Source organism: Camelina sativa, chromosome 16 (assembly GCF_030686135.1).
Source record: "Camelina sativa cultivar CO46 ecotype springtype chromosome 16, ASM3068613v1".
In the NCBI taxonomy this organism is placed as follows: Eukaryota; Viridiplantae; Streptophyta; class Magnoliopsida; order Brassicales; family Brassicaceae; genus Camelina; species Camelina sativa.
Window position 1 is genome coordinate 7193457 of NC_141895.1, and position 17346 is coordinate 7210802.

Consider the following 17346-nt stretch of genomic DNA (forward strand, 5'->3'; position numbering starts at 1 on the left):
TAAATAAAACTCTAACGTGTGATTTGAAGACAAAAACCATGTTACACATAATAGTGTTTTATTTGTTTCTACATACAAATTACAAAAAAAAAAAAATTTAACACACATTTTAAGTTATTTAATTGAAAAAAAAAAAAAACTGTTCTTTTAGCAATAAACTATTTCACAGTTTCCATGCTTTCCTCTACAACGTCCTTCTGCCAAATCTCAATAATACTCATTTTTTCTCCCAATGCCGCTGAACTCTTATTCAGCTCGGTCATAATGGCCGCTGTCTCATCAATGTTGGTACCACGATTAGCATTTTGGGTTACGGGCTGAGGCCCAAAGCAGACTAATGAAATGGGCCCAAATCCAATGCAAGTGAAGTCCGCTAAGCCCAGCAAGCGAAGAGAAGCGAAACCAGCTGGTCTCCCGCGTCACTTCGGAGATCGGAGAACGGTCAAAAAATTCCCTGTATTAATTAGTTTAAATGAGAAAGCGAGATTAACGGAATGAATTGATTTAGCATTTAATTGTAATATGGCAGTATAAGTAGAGAGGGGGGAGACTGTAAAGATGATGGAAAAAACTCTGAAAAAGCAATAACACACGTTTCCAATTTACAATACCTAGTCTCTAAATTCAGTTCGGAACCTTCGACAGTGATAGTCTCCTCCATTTGGAAAAACACCTCGGAAGGAGAACTCCGATCTAGTTCTCACAATCAAGACTTGATTTCCCAACCACCTCTTATCAGCTTCAAAATCTTCGCTTTCTGCTTCTTCATAAGCATACACGTCTTTACTTTCATGCCCACCACAACAGCCTCATAGGACTCCTTTCTTCTCAGGTCCCACGATCCCATGTTCCTCTCCCTTGGGTACACTCTAAACTCTAAAGTATCGATCAAACTCCATTACACTGAATCTACTATAGGGTCATAGAAAGCTGCGAGCTACTCAAACATTCCTGACTCAAGCATTTGATCGACGCGGTTACACACGTGCTGGAACAGAACTGGCTCCGAAAGATCTATATAGAAGATGTAGAATTCGTACCTCACGTCCGAGCTTATCATAGAAAGACTTAAATTAGGAGCAAAATCTCAGTTTCCGGGTTTAAACGCTCGCAAAAGAGCGAAACTCTCCCGGGGTAAGTTAACCGTTCTTTGGAAGAAACTCATCCAAAAGATGGTGCTAGAGTCCACCTTGCTAATGGACTGGGATAAGCTTTGTCGCAATCTCTATCCCATTGTAGATTTTCATTTTGTCAGAGTTTTTGATCTCGCCAAAAAATGGGAAGAAAGGCGGAACAAGAGGAGGCTGTGACGGGCATGAAAGTATGGACGTGTATGCTCGTGAAGAAGCAGAAAGCGAAGATTTTGAAGTTGTTAAGAGGCGGTTGGGAAATCAAGAGGCTTGACGCCATGACGACCGTTATGGCGAGCTGAATAAGAGTTTGGCTACATTGGGAGAAGGAAAGAGTAGCACGGAGATTTGGCAGAAGGACATTGTGGAGGAAATATGAAAACTATGAAAATTTTTTTGATGGAAGGTAGGTTTTTTTTTAATTAAATAACATAAAATGTGTGTCAAAAAATTTGTAATTTGTGTGGTAAGAAGAAATAAACTCTAATGTGATTTGATGATAAAAATCATTTTACACACAATAGAGTTTTATTTCTTTTTTACACACAAATTACAAAATAATTAACACAATTTATATTATTTAATTCAAAAAACTATACTTCCAACAAGAAACTTTTAACAATTTCAACGCTTTCCTCCACAATGTTCTTCGGCAAAATCTCTATGCCACACCTTCCTCTTCCCCAATGACGCCAAACTCTTATTCAGCTCGCCATAAGGGCTGTCATGGCGCCGAGGCTCTTCAATTCCCAAATGCCTCTTATCAGCTTCAAAATCTTTGCTTTCTGCTTTTTTCAAGAACATACATGTCCTTACTTTCATGTCTGCCAAAACCTCCTCATAGGCATCCTTTCTTCCCAGTTTTCCGGCAAGATCATCAACTCGGACAAAATGCAAATCTATAACAGGATAGAGATTGAAACTAATCTTATCCCAGTCCATGAGCAAGGAGGAGTTCGACACCATCTTTTGGGTGAGTTCCACCCAGAAGATGGTGAACTTTCCCTGATATAGTTTTTCTCTTTAGCGACATTGTCCATATCTAACATATTTTCGAGCGGGAAACTCCCAATTTTTGTGGGTGGATCCTACTCTTTTAACCATTCTCTGCTTGCCAAGCGTTTTGACCTGGAAATTGATCCTTTCGCTCCTAATTCAAGTCTTTCTACGATATGCTCAGAACTGAGGTACAAGTGTTGTATCTTTTGGATGGAGGTTTCAAAAATCTGAAGACTCAAATTGTTTGGTCATAACATAATATTTCTGCTTTTGAAATGTTTATTGAAATGCATTAATGAGCATTTCACAGAATTTGATATGTGCCATCAGAACCACCGTTAACAATTAGAAGGCCACAAGCCCAAAAAAAAAAAAAAAAAAACCTGATTCATACCTTAAAAAATTGTTTTATGACTTCTTGCAAGAGTGGGATTCGAACCCATCACCTAACACTCTTCCACCCAGACCTTAACCAGTAGAATTATAAACAATTTTTTGACAAAAATAGAGCCGAAAAATAAGTAGAACCGGACCGCAAGCACATGCTTTCACCAGCTTGTGGCTTGGGCTGGCTCTGCGTGCAATTTCCAAAAGTGGGAGCAAGACGGTTACGAAGGAAAGTTAGATATTGATTATCAAATAATATAATTTGGCATGTGTAAGATATTGATTATCACCATATCATATTTTTTTTCCTACTAATGTCACAAATGTTTTTTAAAAAACTGGATTTTTGTTTCAATCATAATTCATAAGAGACTAGATGCGTTTTTTTAGAATTTTACGTACGTGTTGTAAAATCATTTTGATGAGAAAAATTTGATTAGATTCTGAAACTATTGAATATTAATTTACGTAGCTGAAAGACATCAAGGACGAATCCTAGAGGTCATAGGTTCGATTATCACTGACACTTGACTATATTGTATACTCTAGTTTTCCGGCATGAGAATAAAATAAGGCACTCATGCAAATATAACCTCTTAATCATAAAAATATAGATTTATATGAATACTGATGTCTCTTTCAAGAACTATTTTTGTGTTGTTCCGTTTACGTTTAAATAGATGTTTAAGGATATTACAAACTCCTAATTTGACAACTTATGCTTATACTATTTCGAAGCATTAATATATGAAAATTGAAAATAGTAAACTTTGAAAAGCTGATCTTTTAAGATCTTTGAAAATTGTTGAGCTTTTGAGAACTTTACAAGATGTTAACAAAACTATACATGTAATATACATGCAAGTAAAATAAAATCTAGAAATCTAGATACTTTGAAATTATGAAAGTGATTTTAAAAACTTGACTAAGCTCTTGTATAGTTAAATAGGCGAAATTTTATGAATACCATCTCATCGACAAAGCTACATGACAATATCTCCAAACAATAAATTTTACGAGATCATCTTCTTATATCAATAAATTCCATAGCTCAACGATTATCAAAATTCTTACCAATTTGCAAATTACCTGAACTCATCACGTTTTTTGTGAAACCTGGATCTTGGTCGACTATTGAGCAAGCTTCACTCTTTGATTTCTTGTTATAGCGAGCAACACGATTGTTTTTCTTTTTACCTCTCTTCGATCTCTTTTTCTTTTGCTTCATTTTTCGTACTTTCGTTTCCACTTTTCTTTCAAGATTTTAAAGAAAAAACTATGAAACGTCTTTTAGGAAGTTTTCTAATATGCTTACCTTTTTATGTTAAAAAATAGTAGATTTTTCGTTGGATAATAGAATTGATGTTTACTACATTGCCAACACATGTTACGATGTGATTAATGTTTTTTTAATTTTATTTTTCTATCTACGAAATTTTTATAGAAGGTAGAAACTAGATTTGTTGTTGGACAATAGAATCGTTGTTTACTGCATTGCGAACACGTGTTATGATGTGATTAATGTTTTTTTTTAAATTTTGTTTTTCTATCTACGAAATTTTTATAAAAGCTAGAAAGTAGAATTTTCATTGGACGATAGAATCGATGTTTACTGCATTGCAAACACGTGTTATGATGTGATTAATGTTTTTTAATTTTATTTTTCTATCTACGGGATTTTTATAGAAGTTAGAAAGTAGATTTGTCGTTGGACGATGGAATTGATGTTTACTGCATTGCGAACACGTGTTATGATGTAATTAATGTTTTTTTTTTTTTAATTTTGTTTTTCTGTCTACGAAATTTTTATAGAAGCTAGAAAGTAGAGTTGTCGTTGGACGATAGAATCGATGTTTACTGCCTTGCGAACACGTGTTATGATTTAATTAATGGTTTTTAATTTTATTTTTCCATCTACGAAATTTTTATAGAAGCTAGAAAGTAGATTTATCGTCGGACGATAATATCAATGTTTACTGCATTGCGAACACGGTGTTATGATGTGATGAATGTTTTTTAATTTTATTTTTCTATCTATAAATTTTTTGTAGAAGCTAGAAAGTAGATTTGTCGTTGGACGATAGTATTAATGTTTAGTTCATTGCAAACACGTGTTATGATGTGATAAATGTTTTTTAATTTTATTTTTCTATCTACTTTATAAAAGCTAGAAAGTAGATTTGTCATTGGACGATAGAATCAGTGTTTATTGCATATAATCGGTTTTGCTAGGAAATTTTACCATTTTATATTGCAGATGTAGAGAGATTTTATCATAACAATAAGTATATGAGGTTCTTGCAACTAGTAGAAGTAGTATAAGTATGTATGTGTCGGGTTGTAAGAAAATATCAATATCTTTGTGATCCGAAATATCAATGTAGACAATTAAAGAATGATCTCTTTTCTCTTATTGAAGAAACGTTTGGTTTTTTTTTTTTTTTTTTTTTTTTTTCAACCAAACAATTAAATAAATTAAAAGGTGATTCCAGAATTGGTTGCCCAATTTGGAGGGAAAGAGTTTACAAAACAAAGTTCAGAAACTAGAGATCTAGAAGAGCGCGCCAGACAATCAGCTCTCACGTTAGACGTCCTCGGTATTTTCGTCAGAGTGAAGGTGGAGAAGGATGATCTTAGCACTTGGAAGTCTTCCAACAAATACGAGAAGGCTGGCCAATCGTCGGGAGCCTGCACCATCGCCACCAGCTCGGAACTATCAGACTCAAAGTTGGAGCAATCTATCCCCGCCGACCGAAGAGACTCCATAGCCCAAATCAAAGCTTCAAACTCCGTATGAAGGGGAGAGGGACTACGACGCAAACTGCGGGCTCCCATAAGTACCGTCCTATCATCGTTACCAAACCACCAACCCAAGCCTTCCAAAGAATCCGTACCTTTCCAGGAACCATCAACCTGGCAACGAATCGAAGAATCCCTACCCTCCAGGGAAGGCTGGGAAACCACATAAGTCTCCGGGCCAGACTTGGCCTCCTCCCAATAAAGTTTATCGTTTAACGCCTGATTTAAAATATCAATGGGCTCTGCTTCTATTCCTTGAAACACCCTATTATTCCTATCTTTCCAAATTGTCCACAATATCCAAGGCAACCTATAGCCAATTCTAGGTCTCCCAGAATTTGAAAAAGTCTTGGAATAAAGAAAATCTAGGTTCGAATACACGGATCCAAAAGGAAAACCAGTCGAAGACAACTGGATCGGAGATAGCTCCCACACCAAAAGCGAGCGAACACACTCAAAAAGAGCGTGGTTGATAGTCTCCACCGCTAAACCGCACCGCGGACACATATCGACGCAACGGACACCCCGGTGAGCAAGCCGTTCTTTCACGGGAAGGGACCCAGACGCCACCTGCCAGAAAAAATGTTGGACCTTTGAGGGAACATCAAGCTTCCAAGCTTGTGCCCGTAAAACTGTGCATGTCGGCCCGTAAACGAGAGGCTTATGAAATTCCCGTGCTAACCTATAACCAGATTTCACTGAATACTTGCCGGATTTAGTATAATGCCAAAACGTTTGGTTTTTTTATGAAGAGAAACATGTTAAGCTCCTACCCCACGAAACGTTCTGAACAATAGCTTAACCTTTTGAACTCCATATCAAACCTCCATTAATGAACCAATGTTTGATCACAAAGCTCAATATCTCTTAATAAAAGGAACTCTCAACTCTCAGATTACAAAGTGATAGATTGAACAAGTGAAAGATGAAGTCAGATCCTCAGCATACCTTCGCATCTTCCTTCCCCATACGTTAGTCTCACAGCGACTAATCCCTCACAACATTCATCATGCCCCTTTGTGATGCTTCTCCTCTTTATGTAAAGACACCATGTGATGCTAACAAACCCTTAACCCGTCTCACGTGTTGAGTCCTTTGTCATCTTCTGGTTCTCCTCTCCACACGTACGTGACTCATCCTTATATGCCTTGTCATCAGCCTTTCTTCTTCTGAAATACACGCGCTGCACCTTATCAAAACAAAACACAAACAAGAGAGTAAAGAGAGAGTAATGTTCTCTTTGTCTTTGTTAAACAGAGGAACAAAACAAAGAGAATGAGTGTGAGAAACAAACTGACCTCCAAAGTGAAAATGAGGTCAGAAGTATAACATGGTATCAGAGCTTGAGTATCCTTGGAGCCTGCAAAATAAAAAAAGAAAAAAGGCAAGGCCACTAGGAGAAGATGTCTTGGAGAAAGAAGAGTCCACGAAGTGAGAACAGTCTGAGAAAGACTGAAAAAGAAGAGAAAAGAAGGAGTAAGCCATAAGAAGAAGATGGAAGTGGAGTCCATGGAAGTTGTGGAAACCTTGAGCGGACCTGAGCTCAAGACAAGAGGGAGCAACCTTCAGTGGACTCAAGGCAAATGAAGAAGAGCATGCACAAAAAAAAAGAGAAGTGTAAGGCTAAAGAAAAGAAGAGCAAAGCTGAGAACTGCAAGTCGAAGAAGAAAAGTAGGAAAGCTTCACAAAGTCATTCACAACCGTACCTTACAGAAGGAGGGCTTCAGGTGAATTCAAGAAGATAGGGAAATCTTCTGAAAAATAGCAATGGAGACAACGGTGTGGAGATGATGTGAAAGGAGAGTTATGTTCTTGATTTGATGCGTCTTGTTGAAGATGCTTTGATGAAGTACAGATCCGAGTGGTTCTTCAGCTGAAACAAGAAAGAAGAAGACGGTGAGGAGGAGAAGCTGTAAAAAAGAATCTCTTTTCGCCAGTTTGTTCAAAATTCTATTGGAGATCTTGATGACTCTCTCGGGTTGACGATATGTATCTATAACAACAATTTGATCGAAGATTACCAGTTGTTGTCACCAATTTGATTCAGCTCAGTGGGAATTACTTCGCAAGGTGATTGGATCTGGGATCTGTCGAGCTGGAGAAAACAAAAAATGTTTGGTGTTTAGAGAAACAAACACAAGAGAGAGAGAGAGAGAGAGTAACTCTGTGCTTCTGTTAAAAACAGAGAACAGAAACAGAGCATAAGAGAGTGTGAGAGAGCAAACTGACCTCAAAGTAGTGATTAGTGCATAATGCATAACCTGAATGTCAGTGATAATTAAGGTTGAAGAAGCAATTGCAGAGATGACATTTATAGTGATCGAGGGGGAGGGGGGGGGGGGGGTTTCATTCACATATTCATCAAATAATAAACAAGAAGAGAAGAAAAACGTACACAACTTCAGAGACTTCTAACAATGATTAATCACCAAGAAATATATACAGAGCTGGATTACAAAGATTTCAAACACTAGTGATCATGCCCTTACAACTATAATCTTGACGACGGCCGCTAAATTATGTGTAAGAATCAGTGGCTCCTAGCCAGGAAATAGTGTTGAAGCAAAATGCAAATCTATCCGACAAAGATCATCATCCGACGCACCTTCGTTGGCACAAACCTCCAAACTATATGTTGTTGTCGGTATTTGATCTATCGGAAGACTGTCCCCGCCAGATGACCCTGACGAATCGAGCATAGAAGAATCCGAAACACCATCATCATCATCATCATCATCATCATCACAAGGAGCCATCTCCAAAGAAAGAGAAGACAAACGTAACTCTGATTGATTTTGCTGGCCGGAAGGTATTACTTCCTTTTCACAACCACCACCGAACTTGTTTGGATTATTATCACAAGTAGCCATCTCCAAAGAAAGAGAAGACGAACCTAACTCTGATTGGTTTTGCAGGTCAGAAGGTATTACACAACAAGGGTTCATGTTATCAGTGGCCGGCATTGAATCAACAGGATAATAATCACCGCAAGATAACCCTAACGTGAGAGGATTGAGCACAGAAGAATCCGAAACACCAGCATCCCTAGGCTTGTGCGTGGGGCTGCTTCTTCTTAATATACTCATCTTTTTCTGCTTGATCCCAAGTAAGTGCGAGTCAAGGTTGATGAGATGGTTCCTCAACTCGTCACCCAACAAACCCTTGAGCATTGGCAAGCCGTAGAGATCGCTGGCGTGATTCTTCCTCTTCAGATCACTTAAACCATTGAATTTGGCTACAATTTCTGGTATGGCTCGTGGGTCCTCTTGCGGCTCAGGCCAGACATGGAGATCATTGTCGGGGCCGTAACAAATGAAACCGACAGAGTTGCCACAAAGAACAGAGAGCTCTGTTGCTTTCTTCTTAAAAGTAGGAAATATCTGTTTAAAAAAGTTCCTCTTCGCCCTCTTCAAATCATCATCATCATCATCATCATCACCACAGGACTTGCTTGGAGAAGACGAGCGTAACTGTGATTGATTTTGCTGGTGGGAAGGTATTACTTCCTTCTCGCAACTAGGGTTCATGTTATCAGTTACCGGAAGTGGATCCACCGGAGAATAATCGCCGCAAGATAACCCTAACGTGAGAGGAGGATTGTGCAGAGAAGAATCAGAAACACTACAAACCTTGGAAGCAGCAGCAATAGATCCCAAATCGGAAACAGTTTCGTGATCCCTAAACCCTAATTGATCATCCGACAAAACCGCCGCCTCCTTGCGGTTTGAGATGATGGCGGCGGCGTTGTCTGAAACCCCTAAGATGATTATCAATGGGCGGCTTCTTCGAGATTTCTCTTCTTGTTAACATACTCATCTTTTTCTGCTTGATCCCAAGTGAGTGGGAGTTAAGCTTATCGAGATGTCTAAGCAATTCTTCATTCGACAAACCCTTGAGATGTGGCAAGTCGAAGAGATCGGAGGCGTGACTCTTCCTCATGTGATCGCTCAACGAATTGAGGATCAGGCCAGACATGGAGATCGTTGTCGGGACCTTAACAGATGAAGCCAACAGAGTTGTCGCAAAGAATACAAAGTTCTATGGCTTTCTTCTTAAAAGCAGGAAACTTCTGTTTGAATAGGTACTTCTTCGTCTTCAAATCATCATCGCCACCGCCACCAGACTTGGATGGATTTTTATCACAAGGAGCCATCCAAAATCAAAGCAGATCTAAAAAAGTTTCAATCGGAGTAGAGAGAGCGAGAGAACGGATGAGTGTAATGTAAATAAATAAATAAATAATGATGGGAAGTGATAAAAAAGACTCTGTAATATATATTTATAGAGAGAGACTATGCAAGATCAACGGCCATCAATGCTACAACGTTTTCCTTTTTTTTTTATCATAGCTAAAGATTCTCAGATTTTTCCATTGGAATTACGAATTGTTTCTACGTTTTCCTTTTCTTCATAGCTAAGAATCTAATATTTCCTAATTTTCCATCGGAATAACGACGCTGTTGCTACGTTTTCCTTAATAGCTTAGGCTTTTTTTTTTTTTTTTTTTTTAATATGAATGCTAAAGACATTATTGTATAGTTTTCTCTATTCTCCAAAAAAATAATAATAGAAAATTGCAAATCTTAGCTGATATCTAGGAAATATTAGAAAATCTTCCATGTTATGAATAATAGATGGATGTCCATTATAAGGTTCATCTTCTAGAAGTTTATAGAATTATTTGTAAACTAGGTTTGTTTTGTCATCAATCAAAATCCTTTCTTTGTACTTATATATAAAGAATTTTTCATTCATTAGAATAAAACACTAAAATATTTCTTCTCTTTTGTCTATATATAATACATTATCAGCACGTTCTTTAAACACGTTATCAACACGTTATTTATTTTATTTTAAATACATAAGATCTGTTTATAGATAAATATTTTATTACTATAATTTATCTAAATCTCTACTATTTGGTAAATATAATTATGTGTATTATTTACTTTACTTTTAACATATAAGATCTGTTTATAGTTTACATCTAATATAATATTCTGTTACTATAACCTACTCATCTACGTCTTTATTTGGTCAATCTAATGTTTAATATATGATTTGATATAATTATGCACGTACGTGTACTAAAATATTAATGAACGTAAACTTAATTTGCTGTTTGAGTTTTTTCTACGTCACTTTTGATTTTTGCAATTGTGTTCGGTTACTATTTGATTGTTTATTATTTATCTTCATTCTTAAGCTCTTTCTAAGAATTATTTATATAGCACACTAATACGTGCATATTTTTTCATCTTGATTGATAGTTATATATTTATGAAATTTAATTATTGTTTCAGTCATGTTAAAATTTACTAGTCTTGAATTTGAAGCTCTTGATATAAGTGGAGACAACTACTTGGCATGGGCACTAGATGCTGAGATTCATCTAAATTCAAAAGATCTCCTTGACACCATCAAAGAAGGAAATCAAACTCAAAGCCAGGACAAGTCCAAAGCTATGATTTTCCTTCGTCATCACCTCCATGAGGATCTCAAGAATGAATATTTGAGTGTGAAAGACCCACAAATCCTTTGGAATGATCTAAAGGAAAGGTATGATCATCAAAAGACTGTGATCTTACCTAAGGCTCGCTATGATTGGACTCACCTGAGATTACAAGACTTCAAGTCTGTAAGTGAGTACAACTCAGCTTTGTTCAAAATAACTTCCAAATTAGAATTATGTGGAGAGAAAATCACGAATGCAGACAAGTTGGAGAAAACATTCTCCACTTTTCATGCTAATAACATTATCCTGCAAACACAGTACCATGAGAAGGGATTCGTGAAGTATTCCCAACTCATTTCTTGTCTCCTTGTAGCTGAGAAACAAAATGAGCTGTTGTTGAAAAATCATGGACTACGCCCTCCTGGTTCTGCTCCATTCCCTGAAGCAAATGTGACACCTATGATAAGACCAATAATAATGGTCAAGGTCGTGGCCGTGGTCGTGGTCGTGGACGTGGATACGGTCGAGGTCGTGGCCGTGGGGTTCAGTTTAAGAACCATTCTCATCAGAAGTGGGAAAACAAAGGTGGTAACAAACAAGAGAAATCAACATATTCGAATATATGTTACTGTTGTGGAGGAAAAGACCATTGGTCCCGTACCTGTCGTACCCCAAAACATCTTGTTGAGCTCTACCAACAGTCAATGAAGGAAAAGGGAAAGAAAGTGGAGACAAATATGGTGTTTGAAGATGGAGAAGATGATTTTGACTTTGGTGACTTAGCTCACCTAGACATTCCCGATCTCTTCCCTCCTGAAGAAGAGAAAAACTGATCGAGCGAGAAGAGCTAGATTTATTCAACCTTGTCTCTTATTTTATTTTTTTTGGCTTTTAGTTATTTGGATTTCAGATTTTATTTTATTTTGTTCTATGCATTTATGTATTTTGAGACATGGTTAAAGTTGATTTATAAAGATATTTATTTATTTAAGAATTTTTATTTATATTTTAATTAAGTTATATGAGATTAATTTATTTTTGATTATTTATTTGAAGAACAATGAATGGTGGAGATTTATGCTTGGCCGACAATGCAACTAGTCATACAATTTTAAAAAATAGGAGTTATTTCTCCTCTTTAACAATGAAAGAAGCAAGTGTAAGTACCGTAACTGGTAGTGCAATGATAATTGAAGGCTCTGGAAGAGCTAATATATCATTGCCTATGGGAACAAAATTAGAAATTGTTGATGCATTATACTCCCCTAAGTCTCATAGAAACTTATTAAGTTTTAAAGATATCTGCAGAAATGGATACCATATTGAGACAATGAGCAAATGTAGCACTGAATACCTTCAAATCACAAATAATACCCAAGGCTCTAAAAATATTGTGGAAAGACTGCCTGCATTTGCCACTGGGCTTTACTATACAACAATTAATACAATTGAAGCAAATGCTATAGTAAACCAGAAGTCCACAGAAACTTTAAAAGTTTGGCATGACCGGTTAGGTCACCCCGGCACAACAATGATGCAAAAGATAATAACAAATTCATGTGGTGAAGATTCTTCCTAATGATTTTTCATGTGTTGCTTGTTCACAAGGCAAGTTGATTATACGACCTTTGCCAAAAAAGATAAATTCAGAACAAATTAATTTTCTTGAACGCATACAAGGAGATATATATGGGCCTATTCACCCATCATGTGGAACCTTTAGGTATTTTATGGTCTTAATTGACGCATCTAGTCGATGGTCACATGTATCCTTGTTATCAACTCGAAACCTAACATTTGCAAGATTACTTGCCCAGTTGGTTAGACTACGAGCACACTTTCCAGATTTTCCTTTGAAGAAAATTCGTCTTGATAATGCTGGTGAATTCACATCTCAAGCTTTTAATGACTATTGCATGTCTATAGGGATAAGTGTTGAACATCCTGTAGCACATGTTCACACACAAAATGGCTTAGCAGAATCACTAATCAAGCGCCTGCAGCTGATTGCTAGACCATTACTAATGAAATCGAAACTCCCTATATATGCTTGGGGACATGCTATATTACATGCGGCAGAACTGATTCGCATCAGACCAACAAGTCATCATAAGTTCTCCCCATCACAATTAGTTCTGGGTCAGGAACCAAATATTTCTCATCTTAAAATTTTTGGATGTGTTGTATATGTTCCAATTGCTCCACCACAGCGAACTAAGATGGGACCTCAAAGGAGGTTGTGAATATATGTTGGATTTGATTCTCCATCAATAATAAAGTATCTTGAACCATCCACAGGGGATTTATTCAAGGCTAGATTCGTAGACTGTCATTTTAATGAGTCTGTTTTCCCAACATTAGGGGGAGTAAATAAACAGCTGGATAAAGATATAAATTGGAATCAATTGTCAATGGCTTATCTTGATCCTAGGACTAAAGAGTGTGAATTAGAAGTCCAAAAGATAATTCATTTACAGAGTTTAGCAAATCAATTGTCAGACACGTTTACTGACCCAAAAAGTGTAATCAAATCATATATACGAGCTGTAAATGCTCCAATAAGAACAAATATCCCCGAAGGACAAAATCAAACTGCTGGTGAGTCTAAGATACGTTTGAAACGTGGTAGACCCGTTGGTTCCAAAGATAAAAATCCTCGGAAAAGAAAAGGAGCAGAAATTAGCAATGGTGAAACAGAGGATATAATTATGAACAAAAAATCTCTGGAAGAGACAGGCATGGCAAAGAAAGAAATTCAGATACCTGATAATGAAGAGATCTCAATTAATTATGTCTTGTCTGGAATAAAATGGAACCGAAAGCAAATCGACGTCGATGATATGTTTGCATAAAATGTAGCAGTTGATGTTATGGATGAGGATCATGAACCAACATCTATTGAAGAGTGTACACAAAGAAGTGATTGGCCAAAATGGAATGAAGCAATAGATGCAGAATTAAAATCTCTTGCAAAGAGAGAAGTTTTTGGACCAGTAGTTTGTATACCTAAAGGGGTAAAACCAGTGGGACATAAATGGGTTTTTGTACAAAAGAGGAATGAAAGTGGTAAAATTGTGAGGTATAAAGCACGTTTAGTTGCACAAGGTTTTTCACAAAGACCTGGAATTGATTATGAAGAGACATACTCTCCTGTGGTGGATGCAACTACTTTGAAGTTCCTCACTAGTCTGGCAATAATGGATGTAGTCACAACCTATTTATATGGACCATTGGAAAATGATATTTATATGAAAGTACCAGAAGGATTTCAACTGCCTGAAGCAGTGAAACCTGATTCTCGAGATCAATATTGCATAAAATTAAATCTATCTCTTTATGGATTAAAACAGTCATGGTGTATGTGGTATAATCGTCTTAGTGAGTACTTACTAAAAGTAGGCTACAAGAATGACCCTGTTAGTCCATGCATATTTATAAGGAGATTTAAGAAAGGATTTGTTATAATCGCAGTATATGTCGATGATTTAAATATCATAGGAACTCATGCAGAGATTTCTTTCACAATAGAATATTTGAAGAGAGAATTTGAGATGAAAGATCTCGGGAAGACAAAATTTTGTTTGGGACTACGAATTGAACATCTAAAAAATGGTATTTTGGTGCATCAAGAGACATACACAGAAAATGTGCTTAAAAGGTTCTATATGGATAAAGCACACCCATTAAGTTGTCCAATGGTTGTAAGAATACTTGATGTGGAAAAGGATCCATTCTGCCCTCGGGAAAATGATGAGGAAGTTCTTGGTCCTGAAGTACCATACTTAAGTGCAATAGAGGCATTAATGTACCTCACTAGTCATACAAGACATGATATATCATTTGCGGTGAATTTATTAGCAAGATTTAGCTCATGCCCAACTCGAAGTCACTGGAATGGGATTAAACATATACTTCGTTACCTTCAAGGGACGAAGGACATGGGTTTATTCTTTTCCAATTTATCCAAGAAAGATTTAATTGGGTATGCAGATGCAAGATACTTATTTGATCCCATATTGGTAGATCGCAAACAGGATATGTATTCACATGCGGAGGTACTGCTATTTCCTGGCGTTCTATGAAGCAAACTATTACAGCCACTTCTTCTAATCACGCAGAAATTTTAGCCATTCATGAAGCTAGTCGCGAGTGTGTATGGTTAAGATCCATAATTCATCATATTCGAGAAGATTGTGGTATATGTGGAGGGAAAGATGCTCCAACAATTATGTATGAAGACAATTCTGCATGCATCGCACAACTTAAAGACGGATATATCAAAGGCGATAGAACAAAGCATATTATACCAAAGTTCTTCTACACACACGACCTGCAGAAAAATGATGATGTAAGCGTTTTAAAGATTCGTTCGAGCGAAAATTTGGCGGACTTATTTACCAAGGCGCTACCTATTGCTATTTTCAAGAAGTTGGTTTATCATCTCGGATTACGTCGTCTCAAAAATCTCAACATGTGTACTCATCAGGGGGAGTAGTTGCGCGCTGCACTCTTTTTCCCTTAACCGTGGTTTTTTCCATTGAGTTTTCCTGGTAAGGTTTTTAACGAGGCAGCATTTTCGGCGCATTCTGAGTTAGATTATTATAATGTACATCCAAGGGGGAGTGTTGTGAATAATAGATGGATGCCCATTATAAGGCCCATCTTCTAGAAGTCTCTATAATTACTTGTAAATTAGGTTTACTTTGTCATCAAACAAAACCCTTTCTTTGTACTCCTATATAAAGGATCTTTCATTCATTGGAATAAGATATTAATATCTTCCTCCTCTTTTGTCTATCTATAACATTAGATAATTTATTTCTTCTTTTTTATTTCTCACCAACACAGCTAATTTTCTATATTTATAAATTTGTGAAGATACACTATTGTATAATTTTCTCTAGTATCCAAAATCTTAGAAATCTGGAAATCTTAGCTGATTCCCTAAACAATATTTGAAACAAATATAGAAAATTTGTTATGAAATAACCACACCTTAATACCAATCGAAGATCCAATGTTCAATACAAACAAGGAATCCTCTAATTCATCTTGTAAGAGCCTAGTGTTTATCCCTATAGGCTATAGAGGACCATGGAGTACTTAATTAGTGTTGATCTAACTTGTAAGGCACGAACATACAAATATTCAGTGTTAGCCTAGTCTACTTCTTTTTCATCTTCATAACAAGTTTTAATTAGCAGTACAAATTAGCCCTAGGCATTCGGGTACTCGGGTCGGGTTCGGGTAGGAACCGGTCGGGTTCGGGTTCTACGAGTAAGAGACTTTAGGACCCAATAAGATAAATAAAAAATTTCGGTTCGGTTCCGGTTCGGGTTCTATCGGGTTCGGATTTGAAATCTCAGAACCTGAAAAACCCGAAAAATCTGGAGCGATCGGTTCAGGTAAATTTTACCCGTTTATACTAAAAAACACCTGTGTACCCGATTTCTAATGCAATACCCGAAAAAATTACAAACAAATGTAAGTTGAAATCTGCAAATTTCACATCTAAAATTCAAATCCAAACATATTAATATATAAATATGGAGTACAATCATCATTCTCAAATTCATATGACAAAGAAAATAGTCAAAATACTTAAGCAAAAGAAGAGATAGTATAAAGGCTTCTTAGAAATAGAGATACCAGTAGGAAATACTACACATTCAATCTTCATAATTCAGACTTCAGGCTCAGAAATAGCAATTGTTGTCTCTTAAGCCATATACAATTCAAAAAAGAGAAATATAGAACACATGTCAAATTCATTATAATTGGAAAAACACTATCAAAAGAAGAATTCAGAGACTTACTTGTCTCACCCTAAAGATCTTGCATGTTGAAATCAGGTTCAAACTCTACAGAAAAATAAATAAAAACATAATGTTAGAAATCCCAAGCCATAAATCAGAATTATAACTTGTAAGCATTAAAAGTTACCTCTCATAAGATCATCTAGCAACTCTACTTCAGCAAGTAGTTTCTGAATTGTTGAGACTCCTTTTTCATTCATGTGGATCTCACATTTTAACCATTTCTCAGTACACATCAACACTTCAATCATGTAGTGTGTCAAGCAGCTTCTGTATGGAGTTATAATACTACCACTTGTGCTAAATGCAGATTCTGATGCTACTGAAGATGCTTGCATTGCAAATATATCTTTAGCTATTAGTGATAGAATTAGATACTTTCCACTGTTGACCTTCGAAAAGGATAACACATCATATTCTGTACCTTTTAGAAAATTTGAAGACTCGACATTCTCTTTCAAATACATATCCAACTCATTAGATGAGTTTTGAACTCATGTTTCCTTCACAATCTCATCATATATGATCTACATATCCTCAAGTACAACTCCATTAGGTAGAACTGTTGTCGGACATAAATCACTTCCAACTTGTTCTTGCTCTTCAGAATGATTCTACGACCCATGTGATTGAGAAGAAGACCCATCTGACCCTTTGTTCAATAAACTTGCTCTAGTATACTCATCATATAAATCTCTCAAGATTTTCTTAACTGAATCAGAAAGATGATTAGACTCCACAGAGTTATTACCATATAGCC

At 36.5% G+C, this 17346-nt stretch overlaps 3 protein-coding genes, 1 long non-coding RNA gene and 2 pseudogenes across 13 annotated transcripts; 3 read left to right on the forward strand and 3 right to left on the reverse strand.

Annotated features, from left to right (window-relative positions):
- On the reverse strand, positions 1-1379 carry LOC147925228 (adenylate isopentenyltransferase 6, chloroplastic pseudogene; annotated as a pseudogene). Its single transcript, XR_015583996.1, has 2 exons — positions 612-1379; positions 1-454 (listed from the first exon to the last, which is right to left on the reverse strand). The product of XR_015583996.1 is annotated as an adenylate isopentenyltransferase 6, chloroplastic pseudogene (transcript).
- A 3612-nt stretch (positions 1380-4991) lies between these two features.
- On the reverse strand, positions 4992-6284 carry LOC147925229 (uncharacterized). Its single transcript, XM_087492530.1, has 2 exons — positions 6264-6284; positions 4992-5885 (listed from the first exon to the last, which is right to left on the reverse strand). The coding sequence occupies exons 1-2, from the start codon at positions 6282-6284 to the stop codon at positions 4992-4994; spliced, it is 915 nt and encodes a 304-aa protein (XP_087348656.1).
- LOC104750133 (uncharacterized) lies at positions 6110-8842 on the reverse strand. 9 transcript variants are annotated; one of them, XM_087490316.1, is made up of 6 exons: positions 7545-8842; positions 7337-7410; positions 7022-7188; positions 6842-6878; positions 6614-6675; positions 6110-6504 (listed from the first exon to the last, which is right to left on the reverse strand). In XM_087490316.1, the coding sequence occupies exon 1, from the start codon at positions 8840-8842 to the stop codon at positions 7856-7858; it is 987 nt and encodes a 328-aa protein (XP_087346442.1). In that variant the 3' UTR covers positions 6110-6504; positions 6614-6675; positions 6842-6878; positions 7022-7188; positions 7337-7410; positions 7545-7855. The 9 variants fall into 9 exon arrangements, with proteins under 9 accessions (XP_087346442.1, XP_087346437.1, XP_087346435.1 ...); XM_087490311.1 differs by having other exon boundaries at positions 6614-6767; XM_087490309.1 differs by having other exon boundaries at positions 6614-6878.
- LOC147925230 (uncharacterized) lies at positions 7993-9561 on the forward strand. The gene is made up of 2 exons (XR_015583698.1): positions 7993-8124; positions 8231-9561. It is a non-coding gene; the product is annotated as an uncharacterized LOC147925230 (long non-coding RNA).
- A 1059-nt stretch (positions 9562-10620) lies between these two features.
- LOC147925231 (uncharacterized) lies at positions 10621-11603 on the forward strand (annotated as a pseudogene).
- Positions 11604-13181: 1578 nt separating this feature from the next.
- LOC147925232 (uncharacterized) lies at positions 13182-13622 on the forward strand. The gene has a single exon (XM_087492531.1). It carries the CDS (start codon positions 13182-13184, stop codon positions 13620-13622), a length of 441 nt encoding a protein of 146 aa, XP_087348657.1.
- The last annotated feature ends 3724 nt before the right edge of the window (positions 13623-17346 follow it).